The sequence below is a fragment of the Harpia harpyja genome, chromosome 10 (genome assembly GCF_026419915.1).
Source record: "Harpia harpyja isolate bHarHar1 chromosome 10, bHarHar1 primary haplotype, whole genome shotgun sequence".
Lineage (NCBI taxonomy): Eukaryota > Metazoa > Chordata > Aves > Accipitriformes > Accipitridae > Harpia > Harpia harpyja.
In genome coordinates, this window is record NC_068949.1 from 41,413,255 (window position 1) to 41,440,522 (window position 27,268).

General features: G+C 42.7%; 1 protein-coding gene across 11 annotated transcripts in view; it reads left to right on the forward strand.

The window, feature by feature from the left end:
• Window positions 1-27,268, forward strand: part of TACC2 (transforming acidic coiled-coil containing protein 2) — a 155,498-nt gene that overhangs the window by 58,088 nt on the left and 70,142 nt on the right. For 10 of the 11 annotated variants that reach the window (XM_052798555.1, XM_052798557.1, XM_052798561.1 and 7 more), the window contains 2 exons: window positions 5,488-5,613; window positions 12,770-12,901. In XM_052798555.1, the coding sequence (XP_052654515.1) occupies window positions 5,488-5,613; window positions 12,770-12,901 (258 nt within the window). The remainder of the gene's footprint in view (window positions 1-5,487; window positions 5,614-12,769; window positions 12,902-27,268) is intronic. The other variant, XM_052798563.1, reaches the window with a different exon arrangement.

The window sequence follows — 27,268 nt, forward strand, 5'->3', positions numbered from 1 at the left end:
TTCTGTTGTCCCTCTTTTAGCTTGTGAAGGAGGTAATACTCTAACACGTGTTTCGGTCCCCTTAAGTCTTTTAATCTAAAATAATTGTATTTGTTTGTTTAATGTAATAACTCACCGTAACTTTTAGGTTTTAATGCGACCACAGTAATGTAGAATAGTCGGGCAAAAAACCAAAATTATTTTTTTCTATGTCATGGTTATGACTAATTACACCAATGATCAATCTGGATACACGTGTTACAAAAATTAAGGGACCTCTAAGCAAGAAGGGTTGGTTGAGTGAGAGAGGAAGTCCAGGCCCTCAGGTAATGTGTGACTAAACACCATCCCCTGCCAAGATAACTTATCTATCTTGTCAGGATTTCCACAAGCACTGCCAGAAAAGTATGGCTTCTGAGACTTACTCTCCATCATCACGTGCATGGATTGCCTGACAGCGATAGCACTATCATCCTGCTTGGCCGGGTAATTTGGAGTTACCTGCAGGGATTGCCAGCTGCTGTGCACCTGGGTTTCTAGGGTTGCTTTTCATAGGTGGGGTGTTGCCTTCAGGAAGTCTTTTAAAAGATGCTTTCATTTCTCCAGAATGCAGTTTCTGCATTTGTTTTCCTTTCTTACTTTCTTAGTATGGAAATTTGCAGTAAGAGAAGGGACTCCCTTGTTGCTGTAAGCACAGCCTTGTGTCCGGAGCCGGGCAGTCGTGCGTTCCCGCATGGACTGCAGCCAGCCCGCAGCCTTTGGGAGATGCAGCTGGTTCCTGTTGCTCTGCCAGGATGATGACAGTTCCCTTCCTTGGGGACAGGCGTGACTCAGGTGCTGCCCAAGCTGTGGTGGGCTGGCTCTTCCTAGGTGCTCTGAACGTGGTCACCCAGCATCCAGACCTGTTCTGCTGATCGCTCGAGTCTGGCTCAGAGGAAGAGCATGTAAATCTCAAACACTGGAATAATTCCCCCAGGAGCCAGTTCTGGTATGTTGGTGGCAATATCTTTTTTCCGTAAGTGTAGAAGAAATGCTGCCATGCACAGTACTGTACATCAAACTCACGTGTCCCCTGTATGACAGTGATTTTATTTGTTTAATTAACACATACCAGTTCATCTCTTGGATACCTTCATTACTATGTTTGTACAGCGCCCAGCTCAGCAGGACTCAGCCTGGCTGAGGCGCGCAGAAGGGCTTGCAGTGTAAATACAAAGTGCTGATGCGAGGCACTTAAGGCATAGTTTCTCCTTCAGAGTACGGAAGGAATCGGAGAGATTTTTCCAAAATCACATATTTAAATGCATAAGTAATTCTTTGTTGCATTTACAAAAGGCAGCATATTTCCCAAAACTTGAACTTTTGACTCTAAGTATATGTTTAGCTGGTAAAAGTAAAACCTTGGCTATATCTATGCATAGTGACCAGCAAAAGTAACTGGTGACCCCCAGTCATTGCTGTGTCTGAGCTTTTAAAACTGTTGCTGGCATATGGACTCACCCTGTGGGGACATCATTTGGTTGTATGGATGTCTCCTTAGTTCATTGGGAAATAAAACCAGACTTTCCGTTTCAATCTTAGCATCTCCTATTTTTCCTAAAATTCTGTTAATATTTAAATTGGTCTTAAATTACCTCACAAGAAGTAGTACGGGGTGGGGGTGGGTGGGGGGAAGAGGGTTTTGTTTGTTTTTAATCCTGTGCTGGTATCTTACGAAGCACTTCTGAGTTGTTTCCTCAGCAAGATTAGTTTTGGTTTCTGATACCAGTAATGTTGATTTCTGATCTGAGAAATAGCTTCTTAATAGCTTCTTACCTCCTACTCTGCTAAATCATATTGGCAGGAGTCCCAATAATCATGAAAATACATGGAACAGAAATACCAAAGGTGCATAGTGTTACTATAGCAGGTTAGTGTTGGATTTTCTATACCTGAAGTTTATTTCAATGAATGTGGCTAATGTATGAGATGATAAGCTACAAAATAAAGTATGAGAAGGTAAAAATGAATATTGTGAAGGAAGGAATTAATAAAGTGGATGAAATTTTGCGAGGTACAATGTGTTCCAATGAAAGAATTTGAACTGATGTAGGTGCTGCTAGATCTCTTTCCCTTGCAAAGAACTGCCATGTAAGAACTTATTGAGAGAATTTGCTATTTCTAGTATTTTTTCTTATGCGTGTGTAAACTGAGGCTCAAAAAGTTGCCTGTTTGGCTCAAGTTATTACAAAGCCAAGTATGAAATCTAGAGGCTTTTGTCTTATCAGCCTTGCTGTACCCAGTGAGCAACATCTTGTTTCTTGAAGAAAATGAAATAGCGGGTGATGAGAGTGCTGAGAGCTCAGTCCTGCCTTGTGGTTGTTGGTGCCATTTTCCAGAGATTTCTGGAGTAAGAGCAGGATCTATAAATCTTACCGTTATCTCATTAAAAGCAACCAAATGTTTGGGACTAGGAGATAGCAGGGCTTGAAATGCATATTGGTTTCCCTTGGAGTAAACTTGGAGCAAACTTGGAGCTGTTGTTGACTGTTCAAAGGGAGCCACATCCAGCTCTCCTGATTGGAAAAACATGGACAGGGAGAAAATGCCAAGACCCGTAGCTGCCTTCTGTCTCCAGCACCAGTGTCAAAACATTTTAAAACTTTAGTATGAAATGGGGGTTTTAGGGTTTGCATCTCACCGATGTCAGTAGGAGAGCAACAAACGGACCCACCAGAGCACCTAGTGCTCGCTGTGTTCGCAAGGTTGGCGCCGAGGACCTGACCCTGCTTGCCTCTGTGTCTGTGTGCGTAAAGCTGTGCTTTTTTACAGATTTTAAATACATTTCCTGCCTTGGTTTGAAAGCTTCTTACATAGCCAGAGGTCAGACCTCCTATGTTTAAACAGAAGAAATTACATAGGTTTATGCAGTTATTTCTCATTCATTTAATGACAAGTATGGATCAAGCTTTGTCTGAAACTTGCTATTTGCGTATCTGCCTTCTAACAGTGACTTGGAAAATCTCTTTTCAAGGATAAGTAGAGGCCTTAAAAGTGAAATTATGAAACTCAAGAGCCTAAGGACACTTGATGAGCAACATCTTTCACTTGTGACACACTAATAACAGACTGAACCCCTTGGTCTTTGGGCTGAATTTAGTGTGCTCGCTGCAGCTGTTAGTAAGCAACTGCTTGTTAAACTGTGAGGTATTTTCCTTTGAAAAGTATTTCAGTCATGCTTGTCATAAGTTGAATTTGGAAGTCATTTTAAGTAAATCCTCTTCCAGACTTGACCCAGAACTCGGGCAATGGAATGGAAAAAGCTCGTGGCCTTTCTACAGAGCTCGATTCTTGAAACAAATTGGCCTAAAAGGCTGGTTGCTGCAGAGGACTTACAGCAGGGACCTGGTGGCTGGCGCCTGCAAGGCGAAGGCAGTTGTGATGCCCAGGAATGTCAGTTGTGGAACTAGTTTGAGCAGCTTTCAGATAACTTCATTGTTTGTGCTGCACAGAGCAAGGTGGCTTAGCAAGGAGCAGTTTTGCCATCACCTCCCCAAGCCTGAGTTTCAAGTTACGTTGGCCATAGAATGTCTGAAAATCGCAGCCTGGGAGTTGGTGGTACAGCAGATGTGAATGGCGGCAGGCGAACACTGCGCTTCTCGCCAGATTGGGGTACACCAGTACAACAGCTTCAGTTGCAGTTTTGGCTTGTGCTGTACTTTCTGTGTGTTCACAGGAAAGACCCTTAGTGCTCTGTCAGTAGCCAGAACAAGATCTGCCCATCTGCGTTTGACTCCTTATGTATATAACAAAGAAGTTGCAATGTCCTGTTGTCAAGATCTGCTTTCTAAACACTCGTTTTAAGGCAAAGCAGAGGGGGCACCCCGGTTTGTGCTGGAAGTATATGCAACTCTTAACCGTGAGTGGAAACCTGTCTTTTTATGCTAATAAGCTAAAGGACTTTAGAACTTGTAAATGTCTTAGCTCAAAGCTTCCTGCAACAGGCTGAGCCCTCAGGTGTGGTTAAACCAGAGAACATGTGGACAGTTAATTGCTTAGTATTGTAATTAGATAAACGTAATATTTTAAGTTTAAAAAATAATCAAATGTTCTAGGCTGTCATCTAAGAACTGCACTCGGTGCAGTGGCTTAACCCTGCTCTTGTTAAGTGTTGGTGTAACAGAGGAGAGAACGTCACTGGGCTTGCCAGGGATGCCATGGACAAACGAAGTGGACCGAGTCGGAATGATGCTGTGAAAACACTAGAAATGAAAAGCAAAAACACTGGCTTATAAAGGATCACAGGTGTAATTAATTAAAAATAAAATAAAAAAATGAGAAAACAATCTTGACAAATGATTATTCCCAAATGAACATGTTACTTTACAGAATCCTTTAGATAAGACACATGAAGTGTGAAGTTACCAGAATAATATTGACATTATTATAGTGCAGTTTAACTTCTTGTTATGTTCTTTGAACCAAAATTAGACTATGATAGAGAATCATACTGATCCATTGGATTTGCAGTTAGGTGAGGAAGTAATTGTAAAATGTTAAAGCTGACGGAGTGAGAGTTTTAAGTTTATACACCTCTGCTCAAATCTGTCTGCGTAAGGTACCATCCATCTGTGTACAGGGTTGTATTCACTTGGTAGTACTGGAAACGACATGAACAGAAGGGTGTTCAGAAAAGCGGCACCTCAAAACCGAGCCAGTTGGGTGAATCTGCAGATGTGCAATTGGAACCCCAATTAAAGGTCACGTTTTATGTTTTACAAAAACCTAAGGATTTCAGTGAGTTCTGGGGAGAACTGACACTTCCAGGGCCCTGATCTCTGGGTGGCCACATGGGAAAGTCAGGTGGAAGTAAGCAACAAAAACATTGTTTTCAGGGGGTTCCTATGGTTTGGTGTCTTTGTTAAAAACAAACGAAACCCACTTCTTCAGTGAGGCTCCTTTCCTTATTGATTCAAGGATGTGTTTCCAAATTGTTTTCTTTTAGCCACTTAGTACTCGGCAGCACCCAGCTTTCACCGGGTATGGGACAAAGCTGGCTGTCTCCCTGCGTGTGCTCCCTGCAATGCCAGGGACACCCTTGTCTGACTGTGCTCCCACCGATGAGCACCTGTGCAGCTCCGTGGCAGGTGAAAGCCGGACTGGAGCTCCCTGTGTGTTACGTGGTTTCTGAGCAAGGAAGTCTTGCCGTTTCTCTTGTTTAAGCAGTAGTTTGTTTTCTTGTTTGCTTTTTAAAATCATAAAATGGGGTTAATATGCTGTTGGATTGTATTATCTCATTGCTCCTGCAGTTGTAACACAGACGATATCCAGTGACTTCAGGCCGGTGGGAACAGTAGAGCTGTCCACAAAAGCAACTTGTATTAAAACCGCCAACTTTCGCTGCGTTCCCTAACACACAAGTTAGCATACGTGTGCTAAAGTACAGGGGTTCAGACAGCCAAATGACAATAGTTTTGCAATAACTCAGACCTCTAAGGCTGCCTTTTTCCATGTCTCTTCTCTCCACAGCCCTCCTGGGCCAGGTGATGATATACAGTTGGCTTCTCCCCTCGATCCTTCTGAGCAACCCTTAGCTGTTTCTGCGGCGTATGGAAATGTTGACCCCGTGGATGCTGCTGAGCTGACTGCAGCAAGGTATTGTACAGAGCCGTTGCAGCTGGAGTGGTGGAGAGCAGCTGCAAAGTCCTTACTGATGTGGGGGGGTGGAGGACCACGGAGGTCAGCACTAGCTAAGAAATTGCTATCACTCTTCGTGGATGGATAGATGTCTGGTATGGCCAGTTGCTGATAGGTTTGCCGAGTCTGTCTGTAGTCAGGGGAGCATCTGTCAGTGGAAATCTTTATCAGAATTGAAATCTCTCTCTATCAAAACCTTCAAAGAAAGATGTGTTTTACCTTTCCCTGAGACTGAATCACTTTGAAACATAGGGGGGTCATGCCATGTGAAGGTGCAATGTGTGTCTTATTTTTTTAGGTGTTTATACTTTTTTTGGATTAGTACAAGGTAACTGATCCTTTGGGCTTTTTCTTTGATTTTGAGAAGTTCCTTAACAGTATAATGCTGATTAAAAAGCATTAAAGCATTGTATCTCTGTTGGACACTGGGCTTTTTGTGTGCTTTTACTTGCACTCAGAAGAGAAACTGTTGCTTTATTTGTGCTGGTGGCAGTTGGGTTGTCAGGATCTTCGGGCACATGAATTTGTCTTAACTGCCAAGGGTAGAGGAAGCCATGTAGGGTGTGTTTACCCTTCAATCATTGTGAATTCGGTGGAGTGTAAACATACACAATATATTTAAGCTAGCATTAAATTGGTTGTCTGAAGTAGCAATAATATGCTATCAAAGGCAGAAAGGAGCTTGTGTGGTTTGCTCAATCCACCTTAAAAGCTGGGTGACTTTGCTGTTTAGCCTGTACTGGTCTTCCATCAGTCCCCAAGCTGGTTAGTTGCTGATGCTGGCTGAGTGAATGTGTTAGAAACACTTTTTCCTACAATCGGGGTAAGATCATCTAGAGAAGCTTACAGTGGGAAGCTAATGATGTGGATTTCTTCCAGTTCTTGTAAGTTTTTACTCAAAGAGTTGTGTTTCTTTGTTTTTAACAAATGTAATTGGGTTACTGATGGGTTTTCATGGATTGTGTTTTTTCTTGCTAATGGATTGTTGGCCATAGTAGCACGGCAGTTAGAAAAGAGTGAGCAGTAATTGAGGTAGAGCTGTGAGCTACTTTCTGAATGCAGAGGAATGAAGAAAAGACTAACACCAGAAGTGCCAGGAAGATTTATACATGGTCTCTGGACTACAGTCTGAAATAGAAGACTCTGTTGCCCTTGGGGTAATAGTTTGCTGTTTGTAGGGAAAAAGGCACACAAGCTGTCTATGATTAAATGTCACCTTAGGAAACATTTAGGAAGAACAGTCTTAGAGTGTTTTAATTTACTGCTTCTTGTAAACCTCATGAATTCACATTGTTCACATTCTTATCTGGATCTGGAATTTCAAGTTAATTGTATTTATTATACCTTTTCTTTTGACCTTCTTCATAACTTCTGTCTTTAAAATGTTTTTACCGTTAATGTCCGAAAGTTAGTGTTGGGGTTCCTTGCTTCACCCCAGTTGCGTAGGCTGCGAGTGCTGGTGCTGAGCTGTAGTTACCCCATACAGGGTGGCTGAGCCCAGTAGGGTTGAGGGCACACAGAGTGCAGCAACCACAGGATCTGCCTCTTGTTTCCATATCCTGAACTGGAGGAAGGTGCAAGGATTTTTGCAAGGGTTCAGTGCTAAAAAGTTGCAAACCAGGGATATTCAGTGTGGAAGTAGGTAGTTTTTCAGTTCCTGAAACGGAGGAAAGTGAGAAAGAAATATACTGTGGTCAACTGGAGTGAATCTGGCTGCAGATAGTTCTCCTATGTTTGTTGGTTTTAATTTTTTTGTTTATTTTTTTAAAAAGCTGCACCAGTTAACTCTTGTCAGTACTGTTTGTTTTTCTTACTCCTTTATTTTGCATCCTTGTTCAGCTTTAGACATAAAAGCCTACCTGTTCTCCTTGCACCCGTCTTTCCTGTCCAGGCTGTTATTGCTTGCCAGCTTCTCTGCAAGCCTTGCAGAGGTGTTCCCTGGTGTCCCGGCAGTAGAAACGCAGTGGCTCCCACATGTGCCCACCCACAGATGCAGGTGGTTGCCAGAAGAGGGGTTAATATCAATGCAGCTGGACCCCTGCTTTAGCTCCTGTCTGAAAACAGGCATGGTGCAACCCTTCTAACAAACTCTGCTGACTTCTCTGTGGTTTGGTCAGACCTAAACTGGTAACAACATAATGTTAGCAGCAAATGAAAGCAGTACTCTTAAAATGCATGGGATTATGCTCACAATGAGGATCAGTAATAGCAGGACTGGGCTTTTCTTATCCAAGGGAAGAGTCTCAGTGATGTTTGTTGTTTCATGTCATTGCCTTATCCCTCCTCTTCTGTGATGCGGAGAAGATTCTTGCCTATATAAGTAAGATGATCATATTAAAGCCACTGCTTTTTTCACATTTTATGTAGAAATACTGCAGCACTGCTTTTCAATGTGACTGCAAAAAAATTCTCTAATGCACACACAAGTGATGTCACTGTGTTGATGCCTACTGATTATACCTCTGCACTATACTTTTGAAACGTTACCAGGGCTACTAGATGGCATGATGCTATTCCAGTCTGTCTGCAGTAAAGTACAATTATAAAGTGTTTTTCCCCCAATATATTTAGTTATTTACTAATACGTTCCTTTTGTTTCCATGTATTTCCCCGTCAGGGGTGTCACATAATGCAGATGGTGTGCACTTTGACAGGGAAAAATAATGGTGCATATAAGGTAGGGGTCAGTTTGTGCTAAATGTCTTCCAGATGGCAGTGCATAATAAGAGATCAGGTTGTCCCTCCATCTGTCCAGTCAAGAAACTGTATCTTTGTTTTGCTTCTTGAGGATGACTGTCTGCCTCTCTCCTCCCCTGCTGATAACATATTGATCAGGGACAACATGGTATCATCTGCTCAGTAAGTAGATTTTTTTTTACTGTATCTACAGAGGAGTGCCCTGAAAAGAATTAGGTAAAAAGTTCACTAGCTGTTCTGCCAAGCATTTTTGTTCAGCAATGAAACTGAAAGGCCAAGTTCACTCTGATTTGCCAGTACACGTTGCAGTAGGAGAAATTTTGGCTAGACACATCTTTCTCTCTATGCTGCAGGTGCAGAGCTGTGCAACAGGACTTCTGTTTTATATGAGAAATGCTTGGATTGGAAAGGCAGAGAAGGCAGATAAGTGCCCCGGCTGTACAAGACCGCAGCTTAGCTGGGCTCCATGGTTAGAGGTGTTAAACATTTCTGAGCAGTGTCTATCTGTTTGCTGCAACTTGCTGTTTGTCTTGTGGGGAAAAAAAAAAACCTGTAAGTGCCTAGGAAAAAAAGGCAGCTTGGAAAGTACTCACTGCATGAGGTGCTTTTAGCGTCAGGCCATAGGTAACAGGCAGGGCAACCCAGTCTGGTCCCTTCCACGTGCTAAGGAAAGCTTCTGCTCTTGCATTTAATCTCCAGCTGAGGTTGTGGAGCTGCAGCACGGTGTTTAGTCCAGACCAAACAGAGCTGTCACAGCTTTGTCATGAATACTAGAGAAGGAAAGCTGTGCTAAAGCTGAGTAGGCGTTGGAAAACATGTTCCCCTACATCAGCCTCTTTGCCAGCTCCTGTTATGCAGAGGGCACATTAAGCTGTCGTAAGGGAATTTGTGATAGGTGAGTGATGTCGGATGCACTAAAAGCTGTGTTGCTTTATCTGCCAATGGACCTTTCCTGGTCACACAGTTCACAGCCTGGGGAACTGTGATGCTCTCAGGGTGTGCTCCTCAGTGTTAGCAGCACAAGCAGGCAGGAATACTCAGGGTTATCTGTATATACAGACAGTCAGAAAGTTACTTTTGAGAATTACTTAAACAGAGATGCACCTTGAAAAATGTTTGTTTTCTAATCACCTGGACTCTGCAGGATAAAGACTGGCCAATGTATAGTTTATTGTGCACTGAGAAAACTTGGCCCTTTTGGTAGTATCCTTGCTACAACCATTAGAATATTACTAGTTGGAAAATAAGTTTAATGGCAAATCTTGTTTTAGTAAGAGCTGTGGAGAGGCAGAGGTTTTAATGTAGCCGCTTCATGTCTGAGCTGATACAAGTACCCTGAGTTGATAGCGTGAATTGATACCTGTACCTGAGTTGATGCAGACTTCGGCTGGAGAGTTTAGAGTGGACACAGAGTCTGTGTTTTGGACAGGGTTGCTGTACTGTGCTACCCTGCCTCAATTCGTGCAGTCTGTACCATTTCTGAGCTTCTCTGCTTCTGCCTTGTCCCTTGCGGCCTTATTATGCCACCAGCGGGCAGCACCCATCTGCACGTAATGCCCATCTGGTGATGGGCAATAACCAGCAGCACTATGCCGTTGCAGTTCTATCTGCAAACCATACTGAAAGGTGCCAAAATGATCATGTGGCAATATTAGCCCCGGACCTGGTGTGATTAGTCTTGCAACCTACTTTTCATGGCCTTGCTCAACACTCCCTGGTACTGCGGACCTCTTGTCAGAGCAACAGCAGAGGGGAAAAAGAGTGGAGGCAGCCCATGGTAGCCTGTCCTACAGTCTGCCCACCCACGGCACACAGGTGGATACCTCCTGGAGCTCACGTTGGTGCAAGATGTCAGAGAAAATGCAAGTACCAACTGCATCTCTTGCTATGTTCCTTTACAAGTCCACTTGTACGAGTAAGGCAGCTGATACTTGGCAGGCGTGGTCTTCATGGGAATCCAGTACTCGATGGTTTAGATGAAGCTTGGAAAGATGAAGGGAAATTATTTGTGGATTTTAACACAAAGAAATACTATAGCTCATAAAAATAAGCTCTGTGCTTTGTGAAGGCCAGGGAGCAGAGCTCTTCCAAAAATGCCAGTATTTTAATAGCTAGTTTTGCTTTGCAGAGAGCGTTAGGAATGACATTAGTCAAAGTGTATCTCTGAAAATTGTTTCATTTTATGTGGAAAGACTTAAAGGGGGAAGCTGAAGGGCTGTAGATGGGCAGTGGGGCCTGTGCGAAGGGTGCGGGTGAGAGGGGACCAGGTGCTACTATAAGCAGTTAACTGGGACGGTTTTATGTGTGCGTAACACAAGGTCTATAATTTTATGTGCGTTAGGTATTCTTGCTTGGCTGGGCCCTCTTGTGAATTGTTTGGGTTTTGCAATTCTTTGTTTACTGTCCAAACAGATGTTCAGCATTCACTTATTTTTAGCAGTTTACTTTTTGCTTTAAAATCTTACTTTCTCTAATCTTCGTGTGACCCTATATAGTCACATTGCCTTTGTATATGTTTGATGCTATTACTATATTAGGACAAAGACATTTTTAGTAAAGGGAAAGGTCCTTTGCATGAAAAAGGAAACATCTTGCTTTTTAATTATTTATTTATTTATTTTAACTTGATGTGACTGAAAATTTAGGAAGTCTATGTCTGTGTCAGACCAGTTTGGACAAACTGGGGAAAAGGAAGGAAGGAAGGACTGCATAAAGCAGATATAATTTCTTAGAAGAAATTATGAGTAGCTATCCAATATGGCACACAGTGACTTCATGGATATGAGCTAATCAAGGTAAACCACTCTCAGAAAGAGCTTTCATGATCTTGGTAGGTTAGTGGATAAACACTTTGGGAAATAACTGTTCGCATGCGTGTATATATTGTAGCTAAAGTTAGGGATGTGATTTATGTTTGTCCTCTGTATACATGTTTCTAAAGAAAGGAACAATCTGTCCCTGAACTTTACCAACTCTTATTCAGTAACACAATTTAATCTACCGTCTACAATTACAGTATAATTACTGGGGGGGAGGGCAGAGGAAATTTTAAAAGGAATGGCTAAGATAGCTGTTTATATTTAGTTCAGGAAATCTAAAAGAAACTTCTCAGGCAAGACCTGGTTCTACCAACATTTCCTTAAACGCATGTGTCTTGGATCTCTGGAAGCAGGAGCTGGCGTGAGGGGAGGCTGTTGTGTCCGACTGCTACCCCTGGACATCTGTGTCCCTCTGGTATGTCGTAGGTGCCCTGGAAAGGACAGTGTGGTGTGACAAGATGCTATGCTGCTCCTGCTTTTGAGACATGAAGTCACTGCTTATTTAATTCCTTTCCTGTCATTAGTTTAATGAGTGTGGCCAAGAGCAGGGGGAGTAGTGTGGTTACCAGTGTGCTTAAAGTGAGGGAGAATGCACGTGAGCTTCTTGTGGGGTGATCTTTTAGATACACGGGTGATTTACACTCTTAAAAATCATGAGAAGGCTCAGGAGAGAAGTGTTTTATTTGTGCTGCTGTTGAAAGCTTTTTTTCTAATTTGGGTTTTGCTTAAGAAAACAGAAAGTTAAGGGAGCTGTAATGGTGCATTCTGCTCTAGTCTGCCTTGAGGAGAGGGAATGGCAAGACTACCCTCCCCTGCATGCCAGGGATTTAGGCAGATGGCAGTTTCCTCCTGTACTCTGGTTGGTGTCTGTGTGCAAGAACTCCTTTTCTGCAGGGACCAGGAGCAGGCATGCCTCCTCGTAGTGCCCCACAGTTAATTTCCTTGCTATGAAGAAACTCGGTCTTTCCAATCTATATTTACGTGCTCTGGAAATGATTACATGACTGTCGTGCTTCTGAGCTTGGGTCTTGTGGGGCTTTGCTGAGCAGAAGGACTTGTAGGAATTAACAAATACAGCAGTATTACAGTCCTGTAATCTTGAACATTCATGTCATGAGTTCAGGGATTATTGTGCTTTTAGTTTTACAGCATAGGGAGAGCTTTTAAAGTAAGTGAATTTTTTAGTCCTGGATCTTAGTTTTTTCTAAAAGACAAGTCACTTAGTTGAATGTTTGTATTGTACACTGATGAGAAAGGGCTGTGTGAGAACTGGAAAGTAGTCATTAGTGATTTATTTATTTTGCTAATTTCATGTACAATGAAATTCCTCTGGCAGTTATTGTTATGGTCTATAAGACCTGTCAAAACTTTGCAGTATCACTGGTTATGTGGTCATCTGAGAAATTAAGTGAAATAGGGTTTGTAGGAAGAAGTAATTTGTGGGAGGTGGGAGGGAGATGGAATTGGGAAGGGCAGGATGTGCTCCTTAGAGCTGCTTAGTTTAGATCCAGCCAAAGTTCATCTTTTAAGGAGACTTGACTAAAGCTTCATGGGCACTTCTGAAATTTGTCATCTTATTTTTAATAATTGTTTTGCAGCGCTTCCAAGCCTGATAGCTGCAAAGAAGTTGATAACCTTGTTTCTGAGGATGTACCTTTGGCTGCAGCCCCTGGTGATGGTGTAGAACTGCCTGCTCAAGAAACTGAAGGTTTCACAAGGGAAGAAAGGAGGTATTGTGCAATGTTTGTCATACATTACAACAAATTTCCATGTCTGTACATCCTTTGCTTAAGAAAACATAACTAGTGTGGAAGAGGTTCAATAACTTTAACAGGCGTTTTGTCTAAGTTATATGAACATTTTGTTGCTGGATTTTGAAACCAGATGGTAGACTATCAAGACCTGCTTACTCCAGAATATTTACTCCAAAAGACCAGAAGAGGGAGCTTGGACTACACTGGTTATTACTATGCTGATCTTTCCTGCTATTTTTAAATTAATAAATTTTTAGGTTTTTTCCAAAATATTTTCCTTTCTTGAAGTTCAAGTTTGGGTTTGTTTTGGTTTCGGGGTTTTTTTGTTTGTTTGTTTGGGGGAGGGGGCATTGGTGAAACTGTGCAAGATGAGGTCATATTCAAGAGGACTGTTTTACTCATTCCTCTTCAGGTGCTGCCAGCATCTTCCCCACCCCACACTACTGATTTCCATTGTAGTTGTGTCAGTACTGAAGGAAGAAGTTCAGCTTGGTTTTGTTCTTGCTGAAGAAATGTTGAATTATCTTGATTTCAAAGTGTTTCTCTCCTTCAGACTTGCATTGATTGGTGCCATAGTGTTAGATAGATGGTCTAGGGCATTTTTGCTTGGAAAACCCCCAAACTGAGTCCTCCCATCTCAAATATAGTCAAGATGAGGCATGTGCTTGGATATTCATGTCAGAGCTTCAGATGACGCCTGTCTTGTGGGTGATTAACCAATATGCTGTTGTGGCTCAGCAATAAAGGCATGCCCTTATTGTGACATCTATTAATGGAAAAGGTCACAGCACAGCTGAGAATATTAAATGGGCACTCCCTGGAGAATACTGTTCTCCACCCCACAAATACAGATTGGCAGCTTGTGACAAGTACGATACAAGACAGGAGACACCACGGGAAATACAGTTATTCCATTAAAGCTCTGCTCAGAAATGTTAAAAAATGCTGCTGTCAGCAGGAGGATACTCTGAATCACGCATGAAAACGTAAACAATAGATATGGGTGGTGGGTTGACCCTGGCTGGATGCCTGGTGCCCACCAAAGCTGCTCTATCACTGCCCTCTTCAGCTGGACAGGGGAGAGAAAAGACAATGAAAGGCTTGTGGGTGAGATAAGGACAGGGACAGATCACTCACCAATTACTGTCACAGGCAAAACAGACTTGACTTGGGGAAATCAGTTTATTTTATTACTAATGAAATCAGAGTAGGATAATGAGAAATAAAACCAAATCTTAAAACACCTTTCCCCCAACCCTCCCTTCTTCCCGGGTACAGCTTTACTCCTGAATTATCTCCCTACCCCCACCAGCGGCACAGGGGGAGGGGAAATGGGGGTTGTGGTCAGTTCATCACACGTTGTCTCTGCCGCTCCTTCCTCCTCAGGGCGAGGACTCCTCAGTCTTCCCCTGCTCCACCGTGGAGTCCCTCCCATGGGAGACAGTCCTCCACCAACTTCTCCAGCATGGGTCTGAGACAAGGGGACGTCAGGTCAGGTCCTTCCCACGGGCTGCAGTTCTTCATGAACTGCTCCAGCATGGGTCCCTCCCATGGGCTGCAGTCCTTGAGGCACAGCCTGCTCCAGCGTGGGTCCCCCACGGGGTCACAAGTCCTGCCAGAAAACCTGCTCCAGTGAGGGCTCCTCTCTCCACGGGGCCGCAGGTCCTGCCAGGAGCCTGCTCCAGCGCGGGCTTCCCACAGGGTCACAGCCTCCTTCGGGCATCCCCCTGCTCCAGCGTGGGGTCCTCCACGGGCTGCAGGTGGATATCTGCTCCCCCGTGGACCTCCCTGGGCTGCAGGGGGACAGCCTGCCTCACCGTGGTCTTCCTCACGGGCTGCAGGGGAATCTGCTCCAGCGCCTGGAGCATCTCCTCCCCCTCCTTCTGCACTGACCTGGGGGTCTGCAGGGCTGGGGCTCTCGCATCTTCTCACTCTTCTCTCTGACTGCATTTTCTGTGCTGCAGCAACTTTTTCTCCTTCTTAAATACGTTATCCTAGAGGCGCTATCACTATCGCTGATGGGCTCGGCCTTGGCCAGCGGCGGGTCCGTCTTGGAGCCGGCTGGCGTTGGCTCTGTTGGACATGGGGGAAGCCAGTCCTGTAGCCCCCCTGCTACCATGCAAACCCAATACAATGTGTTTTGCTATTCAGAAAACCATCCACAGTATAATATCTAGGAAACATGTTGGTTGACTATTTTCTAAAGTTCTGATTATTTTCATCAGAAAATGGTGTCCTCACCTCTACTGTATGTGTTTGGTGTAACACAGGCCAAGTGTTCTGTGTAATGTTCCTCCGTGATACTGGACCCATGCTTTTTAACCTGTGTATAGTTGGTGTGGAACAGAAATGCTCGAAAGACTGTTTTGCACCAGTATGCAAGTTCTGTAATCTGGAGAGAATTTTCTGAATAAAGGGTAGATACCATGGTCATTCTCTAAAAATGGAGAGAAATGGTCAGGGGAGGTTGTAAGTTAGAAAGTATTCACCCCAAGATGTTGGCTCTTTCCAGAGAATCATCCAAAATTGTTTGAACTTTATGGATACCCTGGACTGAATTTCACATTCTGTGAGTGCTTTAGTGTAGTCACAGATGACAATTGTTTACAAATCCAAATTGAAACCACCAAAACACATGGTGATTTTTTTTTTTTCCTTTTCACTAGAATTCAGCATCAAAGAGAGGAGAAATAATTTTAGAACTCTGCAGACAAGTGGAAATGCTGTGCTCACATATTTAGATTGGCTTGTGCCTCTCAAGTTTCTGTTTGGTTTTGATAATGATGTAGTGTGTTTAATAATGTAAATGTCTATGTATGCATAAGAATCTCTTGGATGGGGTAAACAATGGTGTAATTAAGTACTATTAGTAGAACTGCTTAATGCAGAATCAAAATCCAGCCTAGGATGTCAGTAACAAAATGTACGCAGGCAAGCATCCTTGTTACACCTTGAGAATAGCAGTCCTATCACCCACAGCATTCTTTCTCTAAAGCTGAATTTGTGTGTTTGTTCTTTTTGTAACATGAACACAGACTTTCACAGATCTTAATGGAAATTAAGATGCATACAGAGGTGAGAATTAGAGATATCTGTGGGACGAAAGATAATCCTTGCATCCTCTTGAAAAGGAAATACATTACTGTCCAAATAGCTCTTTGCTGTTACAATCAGCCCCTTATGTAAATACTTCTTGGACTATCTTGCATTTTTATGTGATTCGTGTGTATCAAGTCAAATCAGCCATGGAAAATAATAGCATGCAAATTGGGTTATGTTTCACTTTGTCACATTTATGGCAATTGCCTGGATGGCAAGGTGCTAAACTTCTGCAAATGCTGTGCCACTGCACAATTTTCTGCAAAATGGATCCTTGAGGCATTTCGATCTCCTCTGTGATTATGATGATCACGTTATGAACTGCATCACAGACACTTCATAATTTGGGAGAAGCTGAAATATTGCTAGTAAGTGTAACTTGTCCTTTATGGAAACCCTACAGATAGGAAAGGCTCTGAAGAGCTGATCCATCCCTTTGATTGTCCTATAAGGAAGAGAGATGAGTATAATCCATTCTGTAGAGCAAAAGGCAAATGCTGTCTTTGTGCACGTCCTCACCTGTAGCCTCACTACCTGCTTTGAAAGCTACACCTGTGATGATAAATGTGGCTAATGTGATTGGAGAGGTGAATCCTCCTTGTTGTCAGATATGGGCTCAGTTTTCTTTCAAAACCAAAACAGACTGGAGTCAGATCATTTTGAGAGACTCTGCATGGATAGGGAACTTCTGCTGATCTCTGAATCTCTGAAATTAAATACACATCTCTGTCTTACCTAATTTTCCTGAAATGAGCCTGGAACCAATTGGAAGCACAGCAACAAATCTTCTGTCAAAAGCAAAAAGTCACAACAGTCTTTGCAGAAAGCTCCGCTTTCTGTGTTGTTGGTTTCCAAAAGGTGGTTTCATAATACTTCCCTGGGAGGAAGCAAAACTGAATGATTGGTGTCACACAGAAAAACAGGATAAGCTTTATGACTTCTAGGTTTTATTTGCTTGGTCACGTGTTGAAAACAAGTTTTCTCCTTTTGCCCACCTTTGGAGAGGGTTAGTGTAAAACTAATTAAAGAAAAATCAATGTATTGCCTTCATTTATGACCAATAGTGATAATCCTAGACTGAGTTGCTTTTAATGATGTAATCAAAATCAAGAAGGGATTAAATGGGGTTCAAAAACACAAGGCTTTTTTCCTTGAGTGAATTTAACCCTTTTGAAAGGGGTGTCATTACTCTTAAGTTCACAAGTGCACTGAACAAGGAAGAAATGGGAAATACAAGTGAGGGATACAAATGCAGTCTGAAAGCCTCATTGTTTCCAAAGTCAGTGGGTTTGAGGTTTGGTTTTCTGGGGGGCTGGGGGGGCTTTTTTGGTGGGGGGGGAGTGATTTGGGGTTTTTTACATGTGTTATATGAACTGGATAGTAGTATACTTCTAACGTGTGTCTGGATTGTCTGTTGCACAAGTGAAGTGATGTTTTTTTTACAATAGCAACAGAATGAAGGCATTGAAATGAAGTTGCTTAGGTCTTGGAAACTAAAACCCAAGGATTTTCTTGAGGCTTTGTGGCTGATATCCCCAAAACCATTCACCATCTTCTGAAGCACAACAGAAGAAATAGATACCTTCCACGTAATCAGCCAGTCTGCAGCAAATGGACAGGAATGAGCCACAGTCCTGCTCTTCATTCATTTCCTCCATTCCAGGTTTTTAAAAGAGATTGTGTCTGCTGAGTGATGCGTTCAGAACTGCTCAGCCCCAGGCAGGAGGATGCTTTGTGTTGCTCAGTGTGGATCTCTCCAGCCTATTACTGAGTAATAGCATCAAATCCTGGCATGTCTGCTGTGTTTCAAGCCAAAAATGTTGCAGACTAAGTGCATTTTCTTGTAGTTGATTGTGGGACTGCTATGGTGGGGTCCCCAGACTAGGGACTGGATCCTGCAGACTTCTTGGTGAACCCATGATGGGGGCGGGGGGGACAGACACAACAGTCCTGTGTGTGATGGGCAGGGTGCCTGGGGACCCCCATGTTGTGTGCTGGCAGAGGACAGCTTCCATAAAACAGCAGCAATTCAACAAATAGCTTCCAGTAACTGCATTTTTAAAAGTCACAGCATTAACGGATGCTTGACAGAAGTGGGAAATTTCACCGGTTTTCTAACCATATCTTTGTTCAGAATTTGGACTCTCTAGGGTATGTTCTGCCTGCATGTTTATGCTCAAAGAGAGCAATTATTTGTGTGTGTTGTAAAGCTTCATTCTGTATGTGGCAGTGGACAAAAGGGCGATGGTAGCCCTCTGTTTGCTTGTTATTACTGTGTATTTTACAGGTTCCCTCAGGCGATATATGGTAATTTCCTTGCTGCTAGAGTAGGTTCAGCAGCGTGAAAATGAATATATCATTACACTAATTAATCCATCCACAAGGAATTTCAGAATGGCATTAATCATCTTGCATCAACCCTACAAAACTGGCAGTACAGATTCAAGGCAGAGATAATACACCTGGCTTGGGTTGCAGTTCCCTGGCACTGTGGCATGCACCATGACAGCTCCAAGGGCACCGGAGGAGCCTGGCACTGCCAGGAGGGTGGAGGACTTGGAGGGGATCACCTAGAGCAGGTAATGCATGGGTTAAAACTGTCGAGTCAGGTGTATTTTGTATTTCTCAATAATCAATGTTATGCTTAAATATGGCCTGCACTTTTGGGGCACTCTACCCCAAATGCTAAATCTTGTAAAACCAAAAGCAAAAAGAAACCCCTGAAAAATACCTAAAATACTACAAACCAATTTTCTGTTAACTCTTTTGAAATCAAATTGAAGCTGTAAGCTAACTTCTTTAAGAAGTTACCCAGTCATCATTTGACCACCCATCCTTGGCAGTCGCAGCAAAGACTTGCACCAGGCAGGAATACTGTTCTTGTCTGATATCTTCATCCTGCATTTTCATAATCTAATTCTTCACATAGGCCCTGAGGGCAAGAGACCTTTGGATTCTGTCTCCTGAAATCTCATGCAATAAGGTGGCCCTGGACAGTGTTATTTGCACTGATTTTGTCAGCTGAGGGCAGGTGCATGAAAGCCCTTAAAAATGTCAGTCCCCTCCCGGCGTTATGCAGCTTCTTTCCTAACAAGCCTGGCTCCAGTTGTCTTAGGGATCTTTACACCTCAGGATGCTTAAAGGCTTAGAAAGAAGCATGGAAGCAAGAAAAGATCCCATGGTCCATGATGGTGGTTTTGTAACTCTGGTGCATGGAAATGCCAACAAAGCTTTGGCCATTTAGCTCATGGATGTGGTCTGCAGAGGCATATTCAGCAGTAAAACAAAAAGCCTCCTTTGCTTGTGGTCCCACTCTGAAGGCTGGGCCAGAAATCTGGAAAACAGGGGTTTAAAGTTTTGTTTGTGATCCAGTGAATTCAGGCCTTGTTCATACAGTAGTAGCATGATACAAATGGAATACAAAATTGAAGTGTCTGTGCCTCAGCAGGAGGGGAAAGCAAAGGAGGAAATGACAGGCCAGAGGCTGCACAAAATGATGTGGGATGAAGAGCTTTCTGTAGGGGTTTGGCTGCCCTTGAGCCTTAACGTAGGTCTGCTCTGTAGATCTGCGTTGTAGACAGACCCCCTTGTTCCTTCCGTGAAATCTCTGCACGGCCACCATGGAGGCTTCCACGCTTGAGGGTGTGCTCAGCTCTTGGAAACCCAATCTCCCTGTTTGTGTGGCTTCTTAATTTCATAAAATGCTTTTGTACACGGAATCTTCTGGTGTGTTTAGTTCTCACGTTACTGATTGTAATTCACTGCCGACCTCTGAAAGACTGTAGCCCCCCTGGCATCCTGAATAGTACCGTGCAGAGGCCCCTTTTGTTATCTTTGCAGTGGGTTTCCCATGCGGGAAATTTCAATAACTAAGTAGGCATCTTGGTTATTCATAACTCTTAATGTCATTAATCTCACTTGCAATTTAGGTTAAGTAGTGACCTTTGCAACCAAACAGTGATCAATGGGGGTGGGGGGCACAGTTATTTATTTTTATTTTCTTATTTTTATTTCTATTTTATTTTTTTTTTTTTTTTACAGACCCATTCTACTGTTTGCTTCCTATGAGTTGCAGTATCCATTCTGGGTGCATCATCACTGGTCACTCCATTTTTTTCTTTGACTTGTCAGATGGAAATATTCTGCAAGTGTGCTCAGGCTTAAAGTTCTGAGACAGTGGGTTTTTTTTTCAAGAACTAACAATGTATCAATGCAAATAAAGCCCTCACACCCTGTTAATTTAGATAAGTGGTGGAGCAGGCAATGTCTTTATCAAGGTATTTACTCTGTAAGAGTATGTTAAATCTCTGAAGCTTTACACCTAGTATCTCCTCATGTTATTTTGTGGTGTATTATTTTATATCACGGTAACATAGATAAGGCTGTGTTATGCCAGGTATTGTACAGAGGCAATTGAATGAATTCTTTTATTTTTCTTGAAGTCAATATTGAAATCCCACTGATTTAACACTCTAATTATTTTACTGCTCAGATTTCATTTACACTCTCTAGTCATGAATCAGTACCCCACTCTAAGCCCATTAAAAAAAAAGAAATAGCTCCAAAAAAACCAAAACCCAGCAAGATTGTGGTCTCAATCTGAACGTCTGTCATTCTTACTTTAGGGCTGAATTTCTGATTTATCTGTACTGGAGTGGCATCAAATTAGGGACAACTGGATCTTTGAAGGATGATGATGAATGTGCCTTTAAATTGCTAATTATAGACTATAATCATATCTTAATTATACTGTGGACATGAACTCACTAAATGCCTATTTATTAGGCACTACTAAAGCATAGGTGTTACAATTTATTTTAATGCTTTACTGTTTTTTGCCAGTAAACCAAAATGGGATAAATTTGTTGCATATTTCAGGTAACTTTTCATATTTACTCTTTCATTTGTAGCACAAAGGTGCCCCATAAACCTAAGAGAGAAAAAGAAAGAAATGTGTTTTTCTTCCACTGCTGTTGCTACCTGATAGCAGCAGCAAGAGGTCATTCCTCTCTTTGACAATTTGCATGGCTCTCCTGGCGGTGGCATTTGCTTAGGTTTTCTCTTTGGGATATCATCTTTCAAAATAGCAAACATTTTTAATTTTAAATGGTGGTCTAGTCACATGCAATACTGTGGCTATTCCCTAAAGCAAAAAAACCCATTAGAATCCCACCTGTGGGGAGAGAGAGATTGAAAGGGTTAGGGTCGCTTTCTGTGCTTTAGGTGTGACTTTCTGAAGGATTTGATGACAGTACCAGTGCTAAGTATTGCCACTGTCCATGTCTCGCAGGAGTGCAGGCAGTGAGCTGGATCGTGGAATGACCTGGCTGGAAAAACAAAATGCAAGATCACTGTGGTCTTGCAAAGATTTCTGCTGGTACATCTCTGGGCGTAACGCAAGAGTAGAGTTAACTGGATAAGGTAAAGAACAAAGTGAAGGGTAGCAAATGCCTTGTAGCGTTCAACCGGCAGCCTCAGCAGCTCATTGCTTGAAGAGGTCTTTTAAGTGATTCTCCTCAAGACAAGGGGAAATTATAAGATAGATCCTCTCTTGGTCACTTTAGAGATGGAGGTAAGACTAAGGAGCAAAAATCTGTCTGCAGGAGTGAGAGAGATTTGGAGAATAAATAAAGGGAAAAAAACCCCAGAAATCCTAAATGTCCCAGGACTGAAAAAATGAATGGCGAGTAAATTAGCACAGGAATATGAGTAACATGTCCAGAGCCATGTATTTTTGTGCAGCCTATAATAAGGAATGCTTGAATTCTTTAAAAGCCTGTAAAACTGCTTACTGTATAACCTTCAGAAAGATGAACGCCAAACATTGAGTGCCCGCATGGTTGAAAACAGTCTGCTTGACCTTCTCTGTAACACAAGGATCAACACTGGTCCTGGGAGACCCGTATTTCTGGGAAGGACTTAGCAGACGGAGCCTGTGTTTAGATGGCGTATCAGCAAAGGTCAAGGAGGGCTGGTGCTCCTGGAAGGGTTTTGGAGTACTGGAGTCTTCAGCCTTGGGTGTCCTAAAAAGGCTGTCACCACTGCACTTCAAACTATGTCAATGCTTTTATGTGCTAATGTGTTCTCAAAAGTACAGCCAGCCTCCCGGAGGCACTGGTTTGCCTTGCAACTGTGTCTATACAGAACAGTGTTGGGTTTTTTGAGCAGTTTGGTGCTTTTAGTTCTTTAGGAATGATGTTGCTCTTTTTTAGCAGTCTGATGTTGTGGATGCCCTAGCCATGAGCCCTTTGATACCAGGCAGCCTACAAATAAGGGAGTCCTTGCGGTGAAAACTTCTGCATTCAAGTCTTTGGGATGCAAAGGCAGTATCATCTAAATTTAAAAAATAATAATAATGGGGGAGGGGTATGTTTAAACAATAATATCTCCTTTTTTAATATTTTCCCATCTTTTTGCTTGTTTGTTTTTTGTAGACAGTACTGTTCCTCAGAGCTTTGGCAGCAGCCTTCAGGATACCAGAGAAACCTTTTTTGTTATTGGGATGTTTGGGTTTGCTCTGTCTATGCAGTTTGCTTTATATGATGCTCATTTCTGCACAGTACCTCAATAATACATTGCAGCTAGGAGGTATAGCTTAATATTCACCCACTCTTTCCCAAGAGGGACAGATGAGTGAGGGAGGGTTTGCTTTCAGTAGGCTCTTTGATGTTTCCATGTGTGTATGTGTGGCCATGTTTATAACTAGCGTAAAAGCCTAGCACGATGGACAATGAAGCCAAGAGCAAAGAAACAGAACATAAATTTCAGTATATCATAAACCTTATCACTCTCCTGTCCAGCACTGTTTTGTGATGGAAGCCAAAAATTTCAAATTGGGTGCAAGTGACCCAAGTCTGAATTTATATATAAACATGAAATGTAATAAGACCAAATATTTAGGAGCCTGCACAGCGTTTTAAACGACTAACCAATAGACATCAAGATACAATAAAACATTAATTTAGTGTAGGCCAAAATATGGCTCTTGCTTAAATGGATGAAACAGACGGGAAGAGAAAATGATAAATTTTGAAGGATGGTACTGAATAGTTAAATAGTCCTTTCGAGCAGTGGGATCACAATAAGTTGTTATGTGGCTGTTCATCCCTAGGCTGAAATGCCTAGGGCATCTTTAAGTCCTTCGAAGACACAGTGGGATTTTTAAAATTATTTTTCTCTTTTTGAGCTACGTCTGTGTGTTTTTCAGGTTCCAGAGAAGTTCTTGCAAAATGTACTTATAGTATCAACACGATTCCTATATTTTTAAAAGCCAGCACTAAATTTAGTACTAAAGTGATGCTTCTTGGCAGGCCCAGACGATGGATTGGGGCCAGGCAGGAGAGGGAGAGCTTCCCTCTCATCCAAGGTCTTTCTTACCGTTCAGGGCAGGCTGCAGGGAAAACTTTCCAATGCTGCTGATCACACCATGTTTGTGTTCAGACTCGAGGTCTATCAGACTCTGTGCTTCTGCCCCACAGAGAAATCAAAGGCCAGAGCTAGCTTTGCAAGCTTACTCCTGTAGTTGCATGATGCTTAATTACATGTCCCCTCTCTCTGAAGTGCAAGAAGTGAAATGAGTGACATGATCCTCTGAGCGTCTAGAGTAGTTTAAAGAATACGTGGGTTTAGGTGAATGTAGCAACAAGCAAAATGACAGATCTTCTCCAAACCTCAACCTAGGCTTGGTCCACAGACAGCTTTGTAGTGTAACAGATTTTATGGCCAAATCAGAAGTAAATCTACAGTCTGGCTTCTTGCACAGTGTTGCCCAGAGACTGCAGTCTATTATTTGTTACGCTTGCGTACCTTACTCAGCAAACACTTTCAAGTCCAAGGCTCAGTTACAGCACATCTTTTCTTGAAAGACATCACAGTCTGGAGTTTTAAAATTATTAAATGTGTTCCCTCCCCATGAGGTAACTGTAGTCACTATTAGGAATTTGCATGTAAAGGTTGATTTGATTTTGTTTTTCTAATTTTAGTTTCTCTCATTGGATCTTGTTGATGTAGTACTTGGTCAGAGCTGCCACTGCTTTCAAGCATGTAACTTCTCTTTGTGCAGGTGCCTTTGGGTGTAATGGACTGAGTTCCTTCATTTTTGGTCTGAAACCTTCTTCTAAGGCTCCAAGCAGCTCTCTTCTGGCCAGTCAATGAAGTATTGACGCTAAACTGACAGTAGCGCATCCATCAAGGTCTCACTAGTGTTATAGCCCATGTTCTTGTTTTACTGGTGCTCCAGTTCACACTGCTGTAATTAAGGTGCTTGAAAGGTTATTTTTCAAAGAGAAGAGTTAAATCCTGTCCCGTTTATAAGCAGGAGCAGCATAGAGGCAGTGAGCTGTCCTCGTGGTGAATCTCTCAGCCGTGCCGTGAGCTGTGCACATGAAAAGGAGTGAGACAGAGGGGGGAAGGAGGCAATACTTTGTCTGTGACACCCCTCATGATAGACCAGAGCACCCTGCTAACCTGGACAGTACATGCAAAGAGACCAGGGGCATAGTGGGGCTTGAAAGGCTGAAGCCCTTGATCCTGCAGACTGTCAGTGAACATGTTAGCCAAGACCCGCAATTTCTAGTGGAACTCAAATGTCTGTTGCATGGAAGTGTTGGGGAATGGGATAAAAACTTTCTCCACTGTACAGCTCCTGAAAGGACCATGCTGCCTCAGAGTAGGATTCAATCCAAGCCTTTTTTTATTGGGCCTTTGTTTATTTAATAGATGTACATGTGAAAATTTAGGGAGTTGACACAGGCTTTTTAAGTGTATTCTTTACACTTGTTAGGAGGATGCAACAGTATTCCCGTTTTCCCCACTGGCAGGACAAACTGTGCCTGTGTTCTTCCTCTTGACCTCCAGGTACCTGCTAGGGCTTTACTTTCTCAACATGGTGTTTGCCTTTCTAAGGAAATTTTTTTTCTCAGTGTCTTCCTTTTCTCTGTAACAAATGAAATCCAGCAGGGAGCTCTTATGATACTCAAAAGACCAGTCCTCTCTAGTTCAGTATGGATACCACATGCAAAACTGAAGCTGAGCTGTAACCTCAACCTAATAGGGTCTCTGAATACAGCCGTGTAATTCATTTCCCATATTGGATGAAAGTACTGGAGTTATTAACGATTTCAAATCTACTGCCAGAGTGTAAATGGGACTTTTCATGCACTTTCTTCACATTTTGTGTTTTACTTACTTGGGAATGCTCATGACAAGTGTATACCTGACATTATGTTAAAATCTTGCACACTGAGTTGTGTTTTTATTTGGCTCTGCTGATTCGCTGTCACTAACAAAGTTGTCCAGTTCATGGCGTTTTACACTTATCCTGGTAAATGTCTGGTGAAGTAAATACTGCTGTAAAAGGACTAAAAAGCAGCCTGTATTCTCTAGCACAGAAGAGGTGCAAACCTGTCAAGTGACAGCGTCCTGTATTTTCAACACTTAGTCTGAGAGTTGTAGAGTTGTGACAGTGCCTGGGATGAGTTTGGTTCCTCATTTCTTGTGCAGTGACGGCTGGAAATGGCTGTTCAGGCAGGTCGGGCTGCCCAAGTAGTGAAAGCCTTTCCCTGGGAGCTGGCAAATACAGAGAAGGCATAGTGAGCTGCCACCACCTTGACAAGGGAGCATCAGAGCTGGGCTCTGCTGTGGAGCTTGGGGGTTAAGCGTGGCTCAGTCATCCAGCTGGGCACCAGAAATTCTGAAGCTTGGTCCCTGAGGGAGGCAGTGCTGCTGCTTCTCTGGGGGACTTGAGACAAGTGTTGAGCAATGAGACACTAGAAGTGAGGGTTTGGCTTTCACCAGAAACGAAACAACCCCAAAATTGTAACTTGCTTGGAAGTTTGTGGCTAAACAAAGTGCTGGCTCACTAGCTCTTCCCCTTAGTTTAAAAAAATATAGAGAGAAAAAAAGGCACATTTATTTTGATGCTGTTCATAGAACAGAATTTCATTTTAGGCAGTCTCTGGAAATGAAATGTGCTTTGTGTTCACTAAGCATCTTTGTTTCTTCTTATCCCAAGAACAATTTATTGTGGGTGCACCCAGAAAGACAGAACCTTGCACATGTATACAGCAGTCCTTGTTTCTGTAAAGTATGCAAACCCTACTGGATTTCCATTTTTGCAAGCAGAGAAGAAAAAAGCAGGAGCTGTTTAAGGTGTCAGCCTAGTGAGGCCTGCACTGAAACATGAAAGCCATGCTGTGGTAGGTGCTTGGAAGTTAGTATGTTTTAATATTTCTGTTAAATTTATCTGATCCTTTTGACCTCTCTGCCCTGTCACGTATCCAGAATTGTTACACAGCTTCAAGCCATTTGTGTCCCTAGAGTTTCATTCCTAGTATAGACAGTAGTGCAACTGATTTTTTTTTTTTTTGCTCCTTTAGTGATGCGAAACCTAACTTGTATGTGGAGCATCTGTTATTTGCTAAAGACAGTGATGTGGAGAGTGATGGTGCCCAGCCCTTCCAGCTTGTTATGCACGTGAATTCCCAGTACCCTGGTACTTCCACGATGGCAAAAGGATAAGCTTATTCATAAGGTTTGGAATGCCGTTTGCTTGGGCTTGTACTATTGGACTTAAAGATCTTCACCACTAATCACATCAGTATTAGATGACGAGCATCCCCATGGCTCTCCACCTCGTCATCCAGCAAGGGGGTCTGTGCAGACAGAAGCAAAATGGTTAAGTGCACCGATCTGTTGGATGGAGCTGCGCCGGGTAGGGTCCGATCCCACATTGGCTTGTTTACCTTGGCTGCTCATATTCTCCCTACGTTCCTCATGGAAGATTCCATTTTTTGCAAGAGGGATGAGCTCGATTGTTTAAATGGAAAAAAGCAGCCGTTCTGCTTATTAATCCTCTTTGCAATCATCCTGATATGCACAACTTGCCTGTTATTAGAGGGAAATGTATGCATGGCATCCAGTGCACACATGCATTTGCATTTCAAATCAGCTGAGTCAACACAATATAATGGTCCTGCCTGTAGGTCCTTAGGGAGCCACAGTAGCTGACAATGTGTGCTTAAAGGGAGGGTCTGCTTTTCTTCTTCTTCTTTTTTTTTTTTTTTTTTTTTTTTTGAGCCAGTTTCAATAGCCAATAGTCCTGTGTTAGAGGCGCTTGCACCATAGCTGCTTGGACCACTGATGTTTAGCAGATGATTAGCCTGTCACAGTGGCTGGGATTTTATTTTATTTTATAAATAGTGTTCATCTGGACAAAAAAAAATAACTGGCAACAGTTCAGAGAAG